Source organism: Cherax quadricarinatus, chromosome 70 (genome assembly GCF_038502225.1).
Source record: "Cherax quadricarinatus isolate ZL_2023a chromosome 70, ASM3850222v1, whole genome shotgun sequence".
In the NCBI taxonomy this organism is placed as follows: Eukaryota; Metazoa; Arthropoda; class Malacostraca; order Decapoda; family Parastacidae; genus Cherax; species Cherax quadricarinatus.
Genome location: NC_091361.1, coordinates 7,302,161 through 7,325,486, shown reverse-complemented (window position 1 = coordinate 7,325,486; position 23,326 = coordinate 7,302,161). Strand labels below are relative to the sequence as shown.

The window sequence follows — 23,326 nt, the reverse complement described above, 5'->3', positions numbered from 1 at the left end:
AACGCTTGGAAGCACTTGACTTGTACTCGATGGAACGCTGGAGAGAGAGATATATCATAATCTACACTTGGAAAATCCTGGAAGGAATGGTCCCGAATCTTCGCACAGAAATCACTCCCTACTGGGCAGGCGATGCAAAATACCCCCAATTAAAAGTAGGGTCGCCATTGGTACATTAAGGGAAAATACCATAAGTGTCCAGGGCCCAAGACTGTTCAACAGCCTCCAACTAAGCATAAGGGGAATTATCAATAAACCCCTGACTGCCTTCAAGAGAGAGCTGGACAGATACCTAAAGTCAGTGCCGGATCAGCCGGGATGTGATTCGTATGTTGGCCTGCGTGCGGCCAGCAGTAACAGCCTGGTTGATCAGACCCTGATCCACCGGGAGGCCTGGTCGTGGACCGGGCCGCGGGGGAGTTGATTCCAAGAATAACTCCTCCAGGTAACTAGCTTTATCTGGAAGAATGTCTTTAAGAAGTCTGGTCTCATAGAATTCCATATACAGGTCGCTGAGTAAGGGGCTAAGGGGATTTCCCATTGCCATGCCTTGTTTTTGAGCATAGAATTTCCCTTCAAACACGAATTTGCAACCAGCAACACAAAGTTTTATCAATTCAATTATTGTTTTCTTGGGGAAGGGCATGGGGAAGTTTTCTAGTTCCTCTTCGAGGTACGAAAGCAAGTCAGGGACAGAGACTTTGGTGAACAGAGCTGTGACATCAAAGCTCACTAAAGAAAAGTCATGAGGGACATTTAATTTCTGGAGCCTCTCAGTGAGGTCAACATTATTTTTAATATGTGCGTCTGAGATCTTATCAACCATGGGAGTTAGAAGTTTAACCAACCATTTAGACAGATTATATGCTGCTGGACCTACTGAACTAATAATGGGACTGGCTGGGTATCCTGGCTAATGGGTCTTGATTACCAGATTTAGATATGGTAGAGTTGCTGACCTAACCGACAGATATTTAATTAATTCACCATTCCCTTTCGATAACGTTTTAAGGCGTTTATTAAAATGGCTGTTGACTATGTCTGTGGGGTTTTTAATGAGCGGTTCATGCGTTACATTATCACTTAATAAATGGTTAATTTTCTCTAAATATTCAGTTTTGTCCATAATAACAGCCACCTTAGATTTATCACCTCGTGAGAGGTGCAAAGTCTGATCATTATTGAGTCCTTTGTAAGCTTTTGTGAATCTTAATGGGCAATTGGGAACCACTGGTTGGAGTAAAGTCAGATATACCATACCTTTGCATATATTAAAATTATCAGGGGTCAAATCCAGCATGCAAAACGATTTTGCTAAGTCTACGTAATTAACTTCATTAGTTGAGGGCGCAAAGCTTAATCCAAACCCTAGTGCTACCTGTTGGTCACTGCTTAATTCCTTGCTAGACAGGTTCATAAATAACTCCGGATTCGCATGTGTGGTCCAACCACTCTGTGCTCTGAGATTATTTAACTTCCTAGTATGAAAGCGTTCGGTGTTTTGTCTGACTCTTCTAAGTTCCCTATAAACATAATCAAGCACGTAGTTATGCCAGCCTGGGGGAATCTTATTAAAGAATACCGTCTTGGTTTTTCTCATTTCAATGAAAAGCGTCTTCTTTTCATGTCTTATTAATTCAACATTTTTAATGAGCACTAACCTGTGTAGTTGATTGAACGGCGTAGTAGCTAGTCTGACCAACCTGTTCTGCAGTAGGGATTTTGGAAGAACCTGTTCACTTAGTCACTTATTTAGAAATTCTAACTTCAGAGCAGCTTTGTCGGCTTTGAGTAGTGCGCGTTTGTAGGAGGTAACAGTAGAAGTCAAGAAAGGAAACAAGCGGGAAAATTGGGAGAAGAGGTGACGAGTGACGTTCATGATGCAAACAATCGCAGATGGGCGATCTTAACTATGCAGGACAAGCCACGGGGAAGTGGAAATCTTTATCTCAAGTACTTTCACACTCGTTCGTGGGCACAATAATATAAAATACTGCTCGTTGTACTAGCACACTAAACAGGGGCTAGAATGAAATTAGCCTAGAGTCATCCACACCATCGTATATCCTTGGGTAGCAAGTACAACATCCAGTTCCGCTGGATGCGATACTCTTAAGGATTGTATGGTTTAGTGGATTAAGGCGTCATGAGTTTTCACTCACCATGAGGCAGGCCAAAGCTTCCCACACACTCTCACTCACACAGCGGCCTAGCTGCAAGACAGAAGGCCTAGCAGCTGTCTCTCTCTCGTGGGATGGCCCTCCCGGGCCATGGGCACAACACACAAGCCTATGTACCCACCACGACTTAACAATAAAGTAAGAAGCCTCCTAAGATATATCATTCACCCACGCCACTGCCTTACCAATAATCTTGGTTCACATTGGTGGGAAGCGGTGGTCGCAGCAGTTGTGTTTGCCCGGAGAGAGGAAGGAGGAGGTATGAAGCCATCTTCACTTCATCACCCTACACAAGAAGCATCCGTCTCTCAACGAGTTATCCTAATGTTGTGTCTGCACGTTTGAGCATCCAGACACAGGTACAAGCAGGATCCAGCCGAAATTTACCGCTGCCACCAATGTGAACCAAGATTATTGGTAAGGCAGTGGCGTGGGTGAATGATATATCTTCGGAGGCTTCTTATTTTATTGTTAAGTCGTGGTGGGTACACAGGCTTGTGTGTTGTGCCCATGGCCCGGGAGGGCCATGCCACGAGAGAGAGACAGCTGCTAGGCCTTCTGTCTTGCAGCTAGGCCGCTGTGTGAGTGAGAGTGTGTGGGACCAACTTCCCACAGACCTGGACAGGCCCAGAAGGCAGCACTTGAGTGTCGCGAAATATGAACTAAGCTGGCAGACAGCATGGGCTGTCTGTGCAGACTCTACAGTATCATACAATCGTGGAATTCTAGAAATATAAGTGGGACATGTAAATACTTGTATATAGTTGTAGATAACGGAATGTGGTTCAGCCAAGTGTGCAAAATCACCTGTCAGTGTGTACATGTGTATTTATGACAATATGATAATAATTTCGTATATAATATTGGTGTATAAACAACAATTTACATTGAAATCAAAAGATTTACTATAAAATATAATTATTATATCACGAAGACCAAAAAACTGAAAAAATAAAAGAAAGCGGCAAATATGTAGAATTTCTGCAAGCGGCAGCGCTCCATGTTGTCGTCAGGTGTTCGCCAAGTACCAAATTCGCTGCCGCATATCTCGGTAAGTACTGACCCTAATTCATTTTTTGTTGTAAAACACTTAAAAAAATGTGCTCTTTCTTTCTATAAAACAAAAATTCTTCAAAATATTCGGGGCGCGGTGCGAGAGAACGTGTATGTACCTATGGATCGTTTAGGGGTTAAAAAGCCTTTTTTTATTAGCATCAAACACCAACACTAGTGTATCCTACTTACAATAAATTTGTTGTTATTAATGGAATGTCTAATAGCCATTTTATATTGTTTAATCGCGAAATACAATAGAATTACATTATTGCGCTATTATGCCTTGAAGCTGCTATGTGCTTCTTGTTTCAAGATATAGGGATTATTTTCCTATTCTATAGATTAAAACTGAATACTTATCATTCTGCAGAAGCTCAACGACCTCTACTGGTGTAGCGCTTTCCCTGATTCAAATAAAAGGTTTTTGAGCATAAGTTTAAATTGCTCTTTCATCTAAATAAAATGAGAGATTTATGAGGGGTTTAGGCTGTGCACATGCACTTAATGATGGATTTATTGCGATAATAGGTAAATCAGTTTTCAGTACAGCTTTTAACTTGTAGTTCCGATGTAGATTTCCGCAAACGAAGCCTCGCCTTCATTTTAGGTTCTGTATTTTTGAATGTACTAACTGCATTAACTAAATTGGCTTCTGTGAAATAACCAAAGAATATCATTTTTGGACAGAAATACTCAGTGTTTTACATAGGCTTACCCTGAGCTAAATCTGCATTTTGTTATTTTTTTGTTCTCACTACATTACTGTACTCTCAAGACCACTGTAAAATATTGTTACAATAAAACTTTATTACTTACATGCATTACGTAAACTCCAAACGCTGAATATACTAAGAGATAGTTCTGGAACAGTTTGGGTGTTTGTTCATTTCAATTTTCCATATTTTATGAAAAAAATGGGAAAATTGGATGGTAGGCATTAAATTTTCAGTGCTTCATCTGACTGGCCTGACCATTCACCGCTAGTAACTAGATAATACAAGTTCTACACACCTTCAAACTTAATGTGCTGGAGTATTTTAGGATATTGGCTTCTTTCGCTGAGATAAGAAGACAGTGCCTTCTCAGCTTAGCTACACGAAGCTGCTTTGTCTAGCTAGATAGTTTGATTTACGTAATTTTGGGCTGTGTACGATCTAACATGTCATTTTTATTGAAGAAATGGAATATTAACATCTATCTGATAACTTTCAAATACCACATCTCATTCAGCTTAATACAAATTTACTTTTGAGCTACACTAGAAACTAATGAACCATTCGTCACTATTCCCTTCACGTGCTTGATGTACCTGGGACATTGGTTGCGCAATTCAAGGTACTTTTCTAGGTTTTGCTCAGTAACAGATATGCTTCTTGTTATTCTTTAGTATTAAACAAATATTGTGAATGGTAAATAAAAGTAACTTTAATTCATGAGATAGAAAACAAAAATAGATTTTCGTAAGTGTTCTTTAGATCGCTCGATGAATCAGTATATTCGACCTCTTATTCCCTTCATTAATTCTCAGAAAAAAACTTATTTCTTCATGATGTTGAACGCTCGTATTCCATTAATCCTGAGTACATTAAACCTTGTGTCATTCTTCAAAACTAAGAGTAGATTCTTGAAGAAATTGCCAGTTTTCTAAACCATTTAGATCACAAGTAGCAATGGTTCATAAGAATGTGATTTACAGTATAAACAGTTAATCAGCTCCCAAAATGGCATGCTAATTTATGAACAAAATCATTTTTTTATTATAATTTTACACTAAAATTCTCTCTCTCTCTCTCTCTCTCTCTCTCTCTCTCTCTCTCTCTCTCTCTCTCTCTCTCTCTCTCTCTGTGCCCCTTTGCCTTTCCCTCTCTCTCTCTCTCTTTCCTTTCTCTCTCCCCTTCCACTTCCCTCCCCCTTTTCTCTCCCTCTCCCTCTACCCCACTTCCAACTCTCTCTCCATCTCCTCCTCCCATTTCTCTCCCAGTCCCCTCCCTCCCTCTCCCCATCTCTCTCCCCCTTACAACTCTCCTCCCCCTCACACGCACAAACAGTACACACACGCACTACAAAACCTAGCTCATTAAAAAAAATTCTGCTCATGAAGTCGAAAGCTCAGGGGATCAGAGAGGAAGAGGATGCAGGCAGAGAAGACGTGAGTCAAAAGCTGAAGCTGCAGAAGCCACAATACGAAGGCGAGTTACAGTGCTATTGCCCAGAGGAGACATCGCATCTGAAGCAGGTATCCCCATACTGAATGAGGAGCCCAATGAAAAGGAAGGAGACAGGACTTACTCTAAGATCTATCAGTCTGAGGGCTGAGGAATGAAGAGGGAGAGCTCTTGGGAGCACGGATAATAGTAAATGAAGGGGGGGCAAGGAAGAGAACATGACAGGTCACATGCAGAGGCACGACCATACCACCAAGAGTTACAGGAAAAAATAAAGGAAACAATGGTCATGTACAAAAATAAAGGACCCAGAAACACAGAGGAAAAGGCAATAGGAGAAGGAGAGGGAGAAGTCAGTGTTTATTCATGGGCTTCAGGAGAGTGAAGGGAGGACACATACTGAGAGATGGCAGAAAGAGAAACAGAATGAAAACATCATCAAAGATGTAGGCAAGGAGGACTAAGATAGTAAATTTTGAGACAACAGGGGGATACATGAAGGGTAGAAATCAGCCAGTAAAACTGATTTTTATGGTAGAAATGGTGCAGAACAGGATCCTGCAAGAGAAAACAGCTGAAGGAATCATCAACCTACAAGATGGTGCTCCTAGACCGCAACAGAACAAGAACAGAACGACAGCAAGTGAGGGAGAGGACACAGAAACGGAAGGGGCTAGGAAAAGAGACAATGACAGAGTCACCAGAAGACAACCGGAGCAGGGCAGAGCAGAAAGCAAAAGCACACACAGAACCACCCTCAGAACCCCACACCGAAATAAATACACTATCCCAACATAACCGACAATCCACACTTAGAACCCCCACCAAACACTATACCGTAGAATCCCACAACACACTGCCAAGTCCCCCACCCCCACAGGTTCTCCAGAACTCAGTGTTTGAGAGGAAACTTAAGGTATAGTACACCAATGCTGACTGAATAACAAAGAAATGGGAAGAATGGCATGAAAGATTCAAAGAGGCATCACCAGACATCACAGCTCTCATAGAAATCTAGCTAACAGGAATCATAACAGATGTCATCTTTCCAACGGGATGTATGATCCTGAGGAAAGACAGAGGGAGTGGAGGAGGGGCAGTGCTCATCAAAAACCAATGAGATTTTAATGAGCTGGAGAAAGGAGACAGAGGAGAAGTAAGAGAGGTCCCAAGGTGTATAACCCACCACAGAACAACAGGAGGACAAGGCAAGAGTATGATGAGAGTAATGGAGCGATGGTTGACAAACTAGCTGAAGTGGCCAGATGGGCTCATGCGAGCAGGGCAAAGCTGCTCATAGAGGTTGACTTCAATCAGAAGGAAACTGACTGGGAGAACCTGAAGCCACATGGGGACCCAGAAACGTGGAGGGTTAAGATGTTGGAGGTGTTACTGGAAAATGTCATGTACCAACATGTGAGGGACACTACAAGAGAGACTGAAGAGAGGACGAACCAGCAAGACTGGACCTAGTATTAACCTTGAGCAGTGCAGATACTGAGGACATCAATTTTGAAAGACCCCTCGGGCCAGTGACCACGTGGGTCTGAGCTTCGAATACATAGTAAATTTACAAGTGAAGAGTAAAGCAGGAAGGGCAGAACGAATGAAGCTAAACTACAAGAGAGAGGGCTACACAGGCATGAAGAATTTCCTGCATGGGGTTCAGTGGGACAGAGAACTGGCAGGGAAGTCAGTAAATGAGATGATGTATGTGACATCACTATGCAAGGAGTCTGAGGAGAGGTTTGTACCAAATTGTAAGAGAAATAACGAGAAAGAAATGATGTGCCCTTGGTTCACCCAAAAGTGCAGAAAGGCCAAAACCAAGTGAGCTAGAGAATGAAAGAAGTATATAGAAGGTAAAGGACCTAAGAGAATAAAGAGACCAATTGTAGAGCCAGAAATGAATATACACAGGTAAGAAGGGAGGCCCAACTACTATACGAAAATGACATAGCAGCTAGAGCCAAATCTGACCCGTAGCTGTTGTACAGCCACATCAGAAAGATAACAGCAGTCAAGGAGAAGGTAATCAGGCTGAGGAAGGAAGGAAGGGAGATCACAACAAATGACCATGAAGTATGTGAGGAGCTCAACATGAGATTCAAATAAGTGCTCACAGAGGAGAAAGAAGGGACTCCGCCCCTCCATGGGTCCTGAGAGAGGGAGCAGAGGAGCTATGTGTACCACTAACAACAATCTTCAATACATCTATTTAAACAGGGCGACTACCTGATGTATGGAAGACTGCAAATACTGGAGGACCAGGCAAGGATAACACAGAAGGCACTGCAAAGGATCAGGAAATACCTGTCGGGAAGGCAACAGCGAGTCATGGAATGTGACATGACACAGAAGTGTCCCTGTTTGCAGATGATGTAAAGTTAAATGTGAAGAATTGAATCGAAGGAGGACCATGCAGAACTATAAAGAGATCTGGACAGACTGCAGGCCTGATCCTGAAACTGGCTCCTGGGTTGCAATCCCACCAAGTGCAAAGCCATGAAGATAGGCGAACGGCAAAGAAGGCCGCAGACGGAGTACAGTCTAGGTGGCCAAAGACAACAAACCTCACTCAAGGAAAAGAATCTTGATGTGAGTATAACATCAGGCACATCTCCTGAGGCGCACAACCAAATAACTGCCGCAGCATATGAGTGCCTAGCAAACCTATGGATAGCATTCCGACATCTCAGTGAGGAATCGTTCAGGCCCCTGTACAGTGTGTACGTTATGCCTATGTTGGAGTATGCAGCACCAGTTTGGAACCCCCACCTACCCACGCCTGCAATGAAATTAGAGAAAGTACAAAGGTTTGCAGCAAGAGTAGTCCCGGAGCTGAGGGGCATGGCCTAGGAAAAGATGTTAAGCGTAATCGACTTAACGACACTGGAGGACAGGAGAGATAGTGGGGATATGATAACGACATATAAGATTCTGAGAGAAATTGACCAAGGTAAACAGAGACAGGATGCTTCAGAGATTGGACACAACAACAAGAGGACACAGTTCGAAGTTGAAGACTCAGATGAATCACATGGATGTTAGGAAGTATTTCTTCAGTCACAGAGTTATCAGGAAGTGAAATTGTTTGGGAAGTGATAAAGTGAAGGCTGGATCGATACATAGCTTTAAGAAGAGGTATAATAAAGCTCATGGAGCAGGAAGAGTGACCTACTAGCGGCTAGTTAAAGGCGGGGCCAGTAGCTGTGAATCGACACTTGCAACCACAACTAGGTGAGTACAGCTTGGGGAGTTCACACACACACACACACACACACACACACACACACACACACACACACACACACACACACACACACACACCATTAACATACACACATACATTCAAATAAATGAACGTGATGCAAGTAAAATAGCACTGGATGGACTATATAATTTTGCACATAAGACTAGAACAAAATCTTGACAAGCAAGCAGAAATAATAGTGAACACGTAACAGTAAAGCAATAAATGCATAACAGGAAGAAAGCAAAGAGTGAGTGGTAATGACTCCAGAAATGGTAAGAAAGAAATGTAGTGTACCAAATGGATCTATTCCGGGGCCAGCACCGTTTCTGAAGTACATTAACGAAATGCAGAAAGAAGTAAACTCCGATATATTCTTGTTTCCAGGGAGGACAAGAAAATGTTGCATATGATCATGAATTAAATGAATGATTATTTTACATGAATTATTTGAATTCAACCTTAGCTAACGCAATGTTATGAAAACTGGATTTAAACAAAAAAGATAGACAAGGGGAGAGAAAAAGCTGTAAATCTCACTTAAAAAAAGAAGAAATCTCTGCGTGAGCATAATGCAAGCACATCACCAGAAATACACATCACCTGAGCATCGTTTTCAAGTTCAATTTTAAAATCCCCCCCAAAAAGAGAAATTCACGACACTAAATTCGTATAATGTGTGAAGCTCTTATTTTAGTATGCAGCGCCAGGAAGGTAAGAGTGTCTGTGGAACAATTTCATGACACTGTAGAGAATGCAGTGGTCACCCATGCTAACTTCCTTGTGGTGTATAGAAATATATCTAGTTGGATTAATCTTATTAGAACAAGCTGGCAGAGAGGTTAACTCACTGGCCTGTGAATTTTAGGACTCAATTGCCAATAATTCAAACCCATCCCGTTCCATGATTTGTTTGCAATTGTGTTATTACGGTTTAGTGAGTAAGAGAGAACGCAGAGGTTTCAACAAGACTAGTGCCAGAGTGTAGAGTTGTTCTTAATAAATATGAGGAGTGATTAAAAGGAGGAAATCTAATAGCTTCGCTGATTAGATAGAAAAATGGAGGTATGGTAAAGATAAAAAATAATAGATCTAATTTAAAGCAGCAGAAGGAAATTTCCGAAATTTCCCATTTCTGTTCTCGCATGATATTAGGAACATTGAAATTTGTTGTACCTAAGATTTTCCCCAACTTTATATTGTCCGAAAATTGAAATCTTCCAACTTTCCTTCTGGGTTACGTACATGTGTGTGTAGTCTTGAAAAAAGTGTGTAGCAGAATGTCTATAAATTCAGTTCGGTGCTCTTTACGAATCCTATGTCACCCATCAGGAAAGAGTCTGGGTCATCACCTGTCATTGCAGTCTACACGATTTTTTCCCTTTCACGCTCTCACTCTGTTTCTATTCAATTACCTTTCTCCTTACCCTTTTCGCTGCTTGAATTTCGGTGAATTCGAATCACATTTGAACTATTAAGATTAAATATTTAATTGAATTTTTGGCATATATAAAATAAAGCCCATCTACACACCAACATTTAAAACATTTTACAAAGCTTTGATTCCATACGTATGGAAATTTGAGGTCAGTCGCATGCAAGGAGTAGAAAAAGCAATTCTATTTTTCAATTGGATAAAAAACCTAGATTTAGAATGCAATTGAATACTTACATACAATTATATATCAAAGGTTATATAGTAACTGTAAATTACTGACACCCACTATAAGTACACAAGCGACTGCATAATTATTGAGCTGAACATCACCTGACAAAGACACGTACTGAGAAATAATTGCACTATTCTTGTCGAACAAACACTTTCATGAATGGGTTTTGTTATACGCGAAAGTTTGTACTAATCACTGAACTGTTACCTACAAAAACATATATCTTTGTTTTGTATCTGTTCATTACTTTCATAATATCAACTACTGTGAACTTCTGCAATTACCGAACTTCTTTCACGTGACACTTTATAGCAGACGTCTCAGCGATTTTAACATTAAAACAATGATGTTATACATACGTTTTCTTTTCCTGTTTTCCAGTCATTTATTTAATAAACCGATAGAGATAGACGTATGTCCTGCAGCCTTCCTCTGTGCACACAGACATGTTTCTTACAGCGTTACCTCCGTCCTTACTGACACGTGTTCAGTGAGGACACAGTGACCTGTGTCTTGCAGCCTTTCTAAGTGAACAAACACGAATGTCATGCAGCTTTAATCCATTCAAAGAAACAAGTGAGACCTGCAGTCTACCCTCGTCGATAACCTACCACTACAAATGCAGACACTTATTTTCTGGGGCTTTCACTGCCTACACAGACATTTGTGCTATTCAACCTTCCACTTTTCACACAGACTGGTGAGAATTGTAGCGTACACCATTCTTCATAGACACGTGTGTCCCTCAGCCTCCAATCTTGAACACAGACTCGTGTATTCTGCAGCAAACCCACAGTTCTCACAAACATGTGTACAAGGCATTCTCCACCCGTTCACACAGACGCATGTGTATTGCAGCCTCCAGCCCTCCACCGAAATGTGTGTATTGCAGCCTACACCATTTAACACAAAAACACATCACCAGGTTCCCCACAGGTAAAGTTAGAGGCTCGAAAAAAAACAGAAACATCTTTTACTGTTATGTCTTTTCTGTTTGTTGAGAGAATCTTTGTCCTTTGAAAACATGTAGAGTTTTTATAATAAATGGAGGGTGGCACGAGCATTGTTTTTATTGAGGAAGTGACTCCGGAGACCTGTTAACCAGTTGAGTTTTCACCGGCTTGTATATACAGGCGAGAAAAGGTGTTAGCATGACCTCTGAATATTACGCGGGCTGCCCAAGCAGCGTGTTTCTCACAGATAATTCAAATCAATGTGAAATGATACCTGGGTACATTTTTGGGGAGGATAAAAAAGGAGTTTAAAGGTGTGCCAATGGGTGAGGGGATTACCTAGTAAACCAATATGTTCATAGTGAGGGAAATGGAAATGAAGGAATAATAATATTAGAGTTCAGCGAAAGACAGAAGCGAGTCGGAAAGGTTTCTTCCACGTGTATGGAGGAAAGATTAAGGAAAGGCTGGGTCCAGTTAATACTTACTTTGAATAGGTTTCATTTAGATTATGCTGCACAGTTCTGGTCACCGTATTACAGAATGGACGTAAATGAATTGGGGAACGCACTGAGAAGGATGACAAACTGATAATCTGTATCAGAAATCTTTCCTACGAGGAAAGATTTCTGATACAGATTTCTGCCTTTCACTCTGTGGAAAGGCATACAATTAGGGCGATATGACTGAGATATATAAATGGAAACCAAGAATAAATAATGGGGATTTAAACAATGTGTTAAAAATTTCTACCCATTATTGGACTCGCAGCAATGAGTTAAGATGGAAAAATTTAGATATAGAAAAGATATATAAAAACGAATGTTTGAGAATTGAGTTGTGGATGAGTGGAGGAAACACCCGAGTAAAATAATTGAAAAAAAATATTAAAAATAGGTTAGAGAAGTACATGAGTGGGTGTGAAGTAGAGCTGCTTAGCTTGGGCCAGTAGACCTGCTGCAGTGCTCCTTCTTTATAAAGCAGTTAAACTTAAAGTGTTGCATATGCTAACTCTGGACAGCTTCCTCTCTAGAGTTAGCAATGGTTTCAAGTTGGTATCAGTGGTTTTGAGTCGGATTTTGCACAGAAAAACACAAGGTGTTCGTAATTTCGTCTTCATCTTCTGGTTGTGGTTGTTGTTGTTGTTGTTGTTGTTGTTGTTGTTGTTGTTGTTGTTGTTGTTGTTGTTGTTGTTGTTGTTGTATTATTATTATTATTATTATTATTATTATTATTATTATTATTATTACTATTATTTTATTATTATTATTATTATTATTATTATTATTATTATTATTATTATTATTATTATTATTATTGTTGTTATTATTAAAGATCTGAAGTTAACAAATTGCGTAGAATCAGTCACTGGACACATGGTTGTTTGACGGGTAGATTTAATTGGAATAAGACCGGGTCCTAACGATCGAAGTAGCTGTTTTTAGTTTTTTTGTTTTGTTTTTGAGAGTACAAGATCAAACTTTAGTTGCCGATAATTAGACTTTCAGTTATCTGTGGAAGATTGCTAACGTAGTTTCTGTAATAAATATAGGCTGTGAAAACAGCTACAGGTTTCCGTCCAATGTTGGACAGATTGTTAGAATCTAGGTTGAGTATATGATGGGGAGCCTCTTTGATGAGTATAGTTTGACTGGTGAGTTTCAGCTTTATCTTATATTAAAAAAATTTTGCCTGATAAATTTACAAACTATTTATGGTGAAGCATTTGTGGTAGTGCCGTAATCAAGAGTGCGATTTTGTTTATCTGTATCTCAGCAGGAATTTCGATAGTGGACTGTTAGAGAGGAGCGGTGACAACATGGTGTTTGGTAATAGGTTCTCTCATTGACAGAACCCTGGCTGGCTGTTGGCGGGGGGAGAAGTTTGCAGAGGTGAGGTAAAATTAGAATGGATGTCTTTCAGGGATGACACTTAAAATGAATCAGTTTTCGGGCCTTCTTTGTTTATTATCTGTATTTGTGACATTGGCGTGGCAATGGTAAGCGACTGAAGAAGCAGGGATATGCCTGATGGTGGATTAGGAGGATGTCTTTGAGCTTCTGTAAGATTTGAGAGGCTGGTGTAGAGGTCTGATAGTCTGCAAATGGAAGTACCACCCCTCACACTTGTAAAGAAGAGGAACAAGATCGTGCAGAGTATCAGGGGATGGTTTACAATTGTGGTTGGTGGAAATCTTAAAGCTACGACTGCGGTGCCTGGGCTTGTGTGGTGGGGATGGAGGACAGCTTGAATTTATATAGATACAGAAGTGTAGCTGAGAGAAGTCTACAAAATGTGATTGACATTGACAGGTATGGAAGTGAGACACATATGAGAATGGCGTATTAGGAAATTTCCTGAAGAAGTATTTCGCCCATCAGCAGCTTTATTGGTCTGATGATTCTACAGGTAATATAAATAAAGCATCAGTTTACTTTACAAAAGAAAGGATTTAAAGTTCTTTGTAACTAACTCTTCAGCATTTTCCCGAGAGGGTCCATCCACTCATCCATCCCTACCCATTACTTCTAATCCATAACTCCTTTCCCACTCCCCTTAAATCATAACTCCCTTCCCACTCCCCTTAAATCATCCCTCCCTACCACTCCCTCTATCCATCGCTCCCTACCGATTTCCTCTAATCTATCACTCTCCACCCAATTCCTCAAATCCGTCACTCCCTCCCTGCTCCTCCAGAAGTTCCTAATCCCCCTATAACTCACTCCTCCTCTCACTCCCACTCTCTCCCCACTTATGTGAGTACACACACAGACACGCACATATACAACCACGTGCAAACAAACGTACACATACATACTATCACACACACAAACACATACACTCACATACACACATTCACATACATATCCACACACATGCACACACAAACAAACACACACACACACACACACACACACACACACACACACACACACACACACACACACACACACACACACACACCACACACACAGTGGGTGCAGACGTGGGTGCACAAGGCTCCGAGAACCTTAGTGTTTTAAGTCGTGCAGTAAGTGCTAGCAATAATCAGTGGTAGTGACAACGTCAGTGAACAATACTACGAGTGATAACTAAAGTTAGTAGTTTAAAAAAAGTCGAGAGGAAGTCTGAAATCATTAATATTTCAAAGTGCCAAACCGTTAAGGGTTAGTAGGCATCTGTTGCCACACAGATTTAAATATACAAAGATCAAAGTGAGTGTGGAAGCGGGTGTTCAAGAATTACCAGCGTTTGGTTAACAAGTGAAATGTGGGGCACCATACAGTGAGAGTGAAAAAGTTAATAAGCAAAAGGAGAAAGGAAAAATAAAAAATACAACAAGGGAAGGTGGCAGTAGTAGGCCTGCTGAGGCAGTGACGTCACAACAAGTTGCGTGCCCTTATACATATAAAGTGAAGTGTATATAATGTGAAGTGTATTCTATCATAAGTAAAAAGTGAAATCACGTGTGGAACGCAGGATGCATGAGCATATATGGTTATAAACATCATGGGTGAAGGATTTTCAAAATAGTGACAGAAGGCCTATGTACGACGACTACGTCATCAGCATCTGGCAACCTGTCACCGCTCCGCTGCCAGTGCAAATATTGCTCACTAATTGTGGTTGCATGTTGTCAGATTCTGGTCTTGCATCACTGTTAGATACTGGTCACTCACTCCTGCAAGCTATTACCAGAATTAGAGTAGAAATAGCATAGATAAGGTGAAGATAGTGTTGACAAGCAGAGCAGTCTAGCGAGGGGCAGTCTAGCGAGGGGCAGTCTAGCTAGGGGCAGTCTAGCGAGGGGCAGTCTAACGAGGGGCAGTCTAGCGAGGGGTGATGTACACACTCCTAGCAGCTGAGACAAGCTAAATTTTACAACCTAGTTACTTTCTAATTTTATAAGTGGAACTGATAAGTGTTAGACGTACTGGCATTACTACCGGTATTTATTAGCAGTATGAATACTTAGAAGTGTGGGCACACACACACTAGGAAGCTAGGAAGTCCTCTCTCAATGTGAGCAAGGAATAGGATAATAACCAGCAGTAAATGATACTTAAATCCAGAAAGGTCAATAAGTGGAGAGAGTAGCATTACTAGGAAAGACAGCTGGGACTAAATTTGAGCCTTCACGACATAGAGGTATAACGGATCTTTCAACCACAACTACCTATCCCCTACCCCCCTAACCATCTCTCCCTCACACACACACACACACACACACACACACACAAGGGTAGACACTTATAGAAGCTTTAGACCCAAGTATCAATTTCTGTATTTTATAAGTAGAATTGGTAAGTGTTAGAATTACTATTGGTACGTTTTTTAGAATTACTGGTATTTATTTGCAGTATCTCCCCCTCACACCTCCCCCAAACACACGAACACACACACATATGCACACATGCACACACACACACACACACACACACACACACACACACACACACACACACACACACACACACATGCACACACACACACACATGCACACACACACACTCACACAGTAGGGACAGAGAGCGCGCGAGTCACGCCTTCCGTGCTCCGAGAATATAAGAGTTTTTGAGGGCTACCCAAGTGTTCTGCAAGGGTTGCAAAGTGTGTCAGGGTAGTGAACAATCCTAGAAGTGTTTTTTAATCTGCCTGAGCCAAATAAGCGTCGAGAGAGCCGCAATTTTGTAAGTGATCTAGAAAATAAACACGTGGTGGCGCAGAGTGGGCAGGTTAGTGTGGGTGGTAAGGCGACATTGTCAAGTGTCACCCAAGAAAGATAATAAAGTGAAACAATCGTGTGACCATTGAGAGAAATACAGTGAATAGGGTGCATTATTAACGAGAAGAAATTGAGGTGGATCTACGCCAGGACGTCACATCGAGCTGGACAATCTACAGGCTGCTACAGCTGCACTGCAAGTACTGTATCCACCTATGAGTGGTTGTTTGGGTGTGGGGTTCCAGGTTCCAATTAACCACCAAGCTGAATGTGAACGGTCTAACTCTCATAGCACGATAAAGAATAGGCACTCAAGTATTCAATAAGGAATAGCAATTGGTAATCCATTGAACAAGGCGAGTAACTTACTGTAAGCTAGGTGGCAGGTCAAGCATTGGCAACATTGTAAGTAGGTGAGCATCAAGTCCCAGAAGGGTGGGGGTCAGGCCACAAGAGGTTGTGGACACAAGCGACCACTGAAAATCCACATTACACTCCAAGCACAAGCCACCTACTTTTCAGACACATAATAAACCCACACATAATTCGACACATAATTACACACACACACGCACGCACGCACACACACACACACACACACACACACACACACACACACACACACACACAACCAACCCCCCCTACCCATCCCTCCCTCACAACACACACACACACACACACAAGGGCAGACACTCATAGAAGCTTTAGACCCTAGTAGCAATTTCCACTTTTTATAACCCAGAATTACTGGTATGTATTAACAGTATCTCCCTGTCATACCTCCCCCATACACACAAATGCACACATATACACACATACACACACACACACCTGTACTAGGACAAAATGGTAACTAACAAACTAGGCGAATACACACACACACACACACACACACACACACACACACATATACACACACATACACAAACACACACACACACACACACACACACACACACACACACACACACATATACACACACATACACAAACACACACACACACTCACACACACACACACACACACACACACACACACACACACACACACACACACACACACACACACACTCACACACACATATCCAGACTCACACATACACTCCCCCCCTCACCACCGACATCTCACTACTTCCCCTGATCCCTCCCCTCCCTCGTTCACCCTCCCCTCCCCCGTTCACCCTCCCCACCCCTCCCCACTCCTCTCCCAAATAGCCACAATTCCTCCATTACCTCCCCCCCCACACTCTGACATACACACTACTAACCTAACATACAGAACTACATAGGTTTCCCCCTCTGAGGCAATCAGGATAAAACAAAAATGGGTTGCCAGAGAGCAACAAGAAAAACCAAGGAACAGGAGGAGGAAGTTGCAAAGGAAGATTGGGCAGCAGAGCTCATAAAAAGGGATCATGAATGGGAAAAGAAACTAGAAGAACTTAGCATGAGAATGGAAGAGAGGATAGATATGGAAAGCAGGAAGTGGGAGGTGCATGTCAAAGCAGCAGAGGCTAGGATACAGAGTTTAGAAGAGGAACTGAAAAATCTGAAACAGCCTAAAGAACTAAAGAACATTTTGGTATTGACAACAGAGACTGCTACCTCAGCCACAAATAAGGGGACAGTAGGGAAAGAAGGAGCACAACTGCATGGAGAAGCTCTATCAGAGGAGACTGTAGTAAATGAAAGAGCTAAGCTTTATGTGGAGGCCCTAACAGACAACAATAGAGCCCAAGGAAAGCCGAGAAGGAAAAATGACAGGCCACTGAGTCCAAGTACATTAGCTAGTGAAACTGAAGAAAAGAAAGCTGCAGTGGAGGAAACCAAATTAAATGAGGGGGTACACAGGGATATGCAGTGATAGAATGAAAGGGTGAGGTCAGTCTTTGTGTATGGGCTCCAGGAAGTTGAAGGGGAAACATATGAAGCAAGAAAACAAGGGAAAAAAAAACAATTGAAAGCATCATGAAAGAAATAGGAGAAGACGACATGACCCAGCTGGAAATTTTTTGGAGAATAGGGGGGTTTGTAAAAAAAAGAACCCAGCCAGTGAAAGTGACCTTCAAGGCAGAAGTGATTCGGAACAGGATCCTGCAGGAGAAAGCACAATTAAGGGACATGCCGGCATACAGGAAGGTGTATCTCGACCGCGACAGAACACAATAAGAAAAGCAGAAACTGAGAGAGATGGTACAAAGGCGAAAGGAGGAAAGAGAGGGGATGGAGAAGACAGACAGGAGATCCCAGACCCAGGAAGAAGATCAAATACAGCCTCCCTCACAACTTCCTATAGAAGCCTCCCAACCAGGTCAACCCCAGTGCAACCAAACACTCTAAATCAAAACACCCATGCCACATCCAATGCCCCCACCCACTACATTACAAACTCCACCCCCACAGCAACAGCCCATAGTTCCTTACCAGGTCTCCCACTTCCCCAACCCCAATATACCTCCCAGACCACAGTCTTAGAAAAAAAGTTGAGGGTGTGGTATACAAATGCCGATGGAATAACAAACAATTATGAGGAGTGGCACAAAAGAATCAAGGAGACATCCTCAGACATAATAGCACTCACAGAAACAAAACTCACCAGAATAATAACAGATTCAATCTTTCCTTCCGGATATCAAATCCTCAGGAAAGACAGAGGGAGGAGAGGGGGAGGAGGAGTCGCACTGCTCATTAAAAACCAGTGGGGTTTTGAGAAAATGGAAGGAATGGATGGCACAGGCGAAAGGGACTACTTAATAGGAACAATCCAGTCTGAGGGACATAAGGTGATAATTGCAGTAATGTACAACCCACCACAGAACTGCAGGAGGCCAAGAGAAGAATACGATGAGAGCAACAGAGCAATGATCGACACACTAGCCGAAGTGGCCAGGAGAGCACACATGGGGGGAGCAAAGTTACTAGTTATGGGTGATTTCAATCACAAGGAGATTGACTGGGAAAACCTGGAGCCTCATGGGGGTCCCGAAACATGGAGAGCCAAGATGATGGATGTGGTACTGGAAAGCCTCATGCATCAACATGTTAGAGACACTACCAGAGAGAGAGGAGAGGATGAACCAGCAAGACTGGACCTTGTATTCACCTTGAGTAGTTGGGACATCGAGGGTATCATGTATGAAAGGCCCCTGGGAGCTAGTGATCATGTGGTTCTGTGCTTCGACTACATAGTTGAGCTTCAAGTGGAGAGAGTAGCAGGAATAGGCTGGGAAAAACCAAACTACAAAAGGGGGAACTACTCAGGCATGAGGAACTTCGTTCAACACATTCAGTGGTAGAGGGAACTGACAGGATAACCAGTACAAGAAATGATGGACTATGTGGCAACAAAATGCAAGGAGGCAGAGGAGAGGTTTGTTCCCAAGGGAAACAGGAATAATGGGAAGAACAGAACGAGTCCTTGGTTCACCCAAAGGTGTAGGGAGGCAAAAACTAGGTGTACTAGAGAATGGAAAAGGTACAGAAGACAGAGATCTCAGGAAAATAAAGAAATTAGCCGAAGAGCCAGAAACGAATATGCACAGATAAGATGGGAGGCTCAGAGACAATGTGAAAATGACATAGCATCAAAAGTAAAGGCTGATCCGAAGCTGTTGTACAGCCACATCAGGAGGAAAACAACAGTCAAGGACCAGGTAATCAGACTGAGGAAGGGTGATGGGGAATTCACAAGAAACGACCGAGAGGTATGTCAGGAGCTCAACACAAGATTTAAAGAGGTATTTACAATGGAAACCAGTAGGACTCCAGGAAATCAGAACAGGGGGGCACACCAGCAAGTGCTGGATGAGGTACATATAACCAAGGAGGAGGTGAAGAAGCTGCTATGCAAACTTGACACCTCAAAGGCGGTGGGACCAGACAACATCTCTCCATGGGTTCTTAAAGAGGGAGCAGAGATATTGTGTGAGCCATTAACAAAGATCTTCAACACATCATTTGAAACTGGGCAACTCCCTGAGGTATGGAAAATGGCAAATGTAGTCCCAATTTTTAAAAAGGGAGACAGACATGAGGCACTAAACTACAGACCTGTATCACTAACGTGTATAGTATGCAAGGTCATGGAGAAGATCATCAGGAGGAGAGTGGTGGAGCACCTGGAAAGAAACAAGTGTATAATTGACAACCAGCACGGTTTCAGGGAAGGAAAATCCTGTGTCACAAACCTACTAGAGTTTTATGACAAGGTGACAGAAGTAAGACAAGAGAGAGAGGGGTGGAACGACTGCATATTTTTGGACTGCAAGAAGGCCTTCGACACAGTTCCTCACAAGAGGTTACCGCAAAAGCTAGAGGATCAGGCACACATAACAGGAAAGGCACTGCAATGGATCAGAGAATACCTGACAGGGAGGCAACAACGAGTCATGGTACGCGACGAGGTGTCAGAGTGGGCGCCTGTGACAAGCGGGGTTCCACAGGGGTCAGTCCTAGGACCTGTGCTGTTCTTGGTATATGTGAACGACATAACGGAAGGGATAGACTCAGAAGTGTCCTTGTTTGCAGATAATGCGAAGTTAATGAGAAGAGTCAAATCGGATGAGGGTCAGGCAGGACTACAAAGAGACCTGGACATGCTACAAGCCTGGTCCAGCAACTGGCTCCTTGAATTTAACCCTGTCAAATGCAAAGTCATGAAGATTGGGGAATGGCAAAGAAGACCGCAGACACAATATAATTTAGATGGCCAAAGACTGCAAACCTCACTCAAGGAAAAAGATCTGGGGGTGAGTATAACACCGAACATATCTCCTGAGGCGCACATCAATCAGATAACTGCTGCAGCATACGGGCGCCTGGCAAACTTACGGATAGCGTTCCGATACCTCAGTAAGGAATTGTTTAAGACTCTGTATACCATTTACGTCAGGCCCATACTGGAGTATGCAGCACCAGTTTGGAATCCACACCTAGTCAAGCACGTCAAGAAATTAGAGAAAGTGCAAAGGTTTGCAACAAGACTAGTCCCAGAGCTACTGGGATTGTCCTACGAAGAAAGGTTGAGGGAAATCGGCCTGACGACACTGGAGGAGAGGAGGGTCAGGGAAGACATGATAACGACACATAAAATACTGCACGGAATAGACAAAGTGGACAGAGACGGGATGTTCCAGAGAATGGACACAGACACAAGAGGTCACAATTGGAAGTTGAAGACTCAGATGAATCAAAGGGATGTTAGGAAGTATTTCTTCCGTCACAGAGTAGTCAGGCCGTGGAATAGCCTAGAAAGTGACGTAGTGGAGGCGGGAACCATATATAGTTTTAAGGCGAGGTATGATAGAGCTCATGGAGCAGGGAGAGAGAGGACCTAGTAGTAATCAGTGAAGAGGCGGGGCCAGGAGCTATGACTCGACCCCTGCAACCACAAAAAAAATAGGTGAGTACACACACATACATACGTTTATGTGAATTGACCCTCGAACCCTTCCTTCTCTCTCTGTCTCTTTTCCTCTCTTCTTTCTCTCTCTCTATTCTTCTCTCTCTCTCTTTCTCTCTCTCTCTCTTACTCTTTCTGTCTCTTCCTCTCTCTCTCTCTCTTAATCTTTCTCTCCCTTCCTCTCTCTCTATTCCTCTCTCTCTCTCTTCCTCTCTCTCCCTTTCTCTCTCTTCCTCTCTCTCTCTCTCTTAATCTTTCTCTCCCTTCCTCTCTCTCTATTCCTCTCTCTCTATTCCTCTCTCTCCCTTTCTCTCTCTTCCTCTCTCTCTCTCTCTTAATCTTTCTCTCCCTTCCTCTCTCTCTATTCCTCTCTCTCTCTCTTTCTCTCTCTTCCTCTCTCTCTCTCTCTTAATCTTTCTCTCCCTTCCTCTCTCTCTATTCCTCTCTCTCTCTCTTCCTCGCTCTCCCTTTCTCTCTCTTCCTCTCTCTTTTCCTCTTTTTTTTTTTTTACACAGGGTTTGACAAGGTTAAGGATCCCTAGCTTTATTGACAAGCTACTTACAGGTTAAGGATTCCTAACTTTATTGGCAAGCTAAGAGCTGTTACCTACATCAGCTCATTTGAAAGCATTTTTATTGTTATGAGACATACAAGTAGGGAACAGGATGAAGTTGGAGCCATCTGTGGGCCAGCATTTTCATTTGATCAACTGACTTTATCTCGTTGACATCATTATCCTGTACGAATGTGTTCCATACTCGAGTCATCCTGGGTATGTATGATCTCAGATGGAGTGATGTTCTGGAGAAGGGTACAGCCAGAGTGAAGTTGCTGCTTTCTGCCCGTCTTGTGGCATAAAAGCTTGTTTCACGCTGTCCTCGAAGTGGATCCAAGTGTGGTATTTTGACAATATTGGCCTTGTACATAACAGTAAGGCCACCCACATCCCTCCTATGTTGAAGGCTCTGCTGAAATGACAGATCTATCCAGGATGGGTCCTCTCTCTTCCTCACTCTTCCTCTCTCTCTCTCTCTCTCTCTCTCTCTCTCTCTTTCTCTCTCCCACTCTCCCTCTCTCTTTTCCCTTCTCTCTCCCCTCTCTCCTCCTATCTTTTCTTTCTCTCACTCTCTCCCCCTTTTCCTTTTCACTCTCCCCCTTTTCCTTTTCACTCTCCCCCTCTCTCTCCTTCTACCTTTCCCCCCCTCTCTCTCTCTCTCTCTCTCTCTCTCTTTCCTTTACTAAAAAAAAAAAAAAATGGTTCGAACTCGTATGAATCAGGGATCAGATGACAATGGTATTGGTAGGGAGGAATGGATGGAGGAGCAGTGGAGAAGGACGGAGCCAGAATGGGAGAGAAAATTAGGAGAGCTTTCTGAAAAAAATGGAGAAAGAGCTCTCTGCGAAATGGGAAAAGAGGTTGGAGAAGGAGACGAAGAAATGGGAGGCACAAGTCGAAACTGCAGTAGACAGGGTAATGGTCCTAGAGTTTGAGGTAAACAGGCTGAAGCAAGTCTCAGGGCCAGTGACCAGAGAAGACACAGCATATGAAGCTGAGAGGATGAAATGGAAGGAAGGAGATATGAATTATGCTAAGGTCATATCAGCCTGCAAAGAAGGGCCAGGGAGTGAAAGGGAAGAGCAGCTGGGGGCAGATGGAGAGGGAGATAAGTCGAACGCTGAGGCACAACCATGCTACCAAGAGCAACTGGAAAAATCCTTTTCTCCGATTCTCTTTTGTATGGACTGATGAAGCCACTGTGTGGCGAAACGTTTCCTCAATAAAGATACCCAAGAGTTGCACATGTGTCTAATTTATCAACAACTGTATGCATATCTTGGCGGCTTGTTGATACTTCTGGGGATGTCACCATTCTGGTAGCAATTTTACTTTTCTTGTGTTTTCTGGTTGGTGGAGTAGTACT

General features: G+C 42.6%; 1 protein-coding gene across 1 annotated transcript in view; it reads right to left on the bottom strand.

The window, feature by feature from the left end:
* Positions 1–3,769: 3,769 nt before the first annotated feature.
* The window catches only part of LOC138854805 (piggyBac transposable element-derived protein 3-like), a 64,887-nt gene continuing 45,330 nt past the window's right edge, over positions 3,770–23,326 (bottom strand). The window contains exon 3 of the mRNA XM_070099959.1: positions 3,770–3,888. Within this exon, the coding sequence (XP_069956060.1) occupies positions 3,770–3,888 (119 nt within the window). The remainder of the gene's footprint in view (positions 3,889–23,326) is intronic.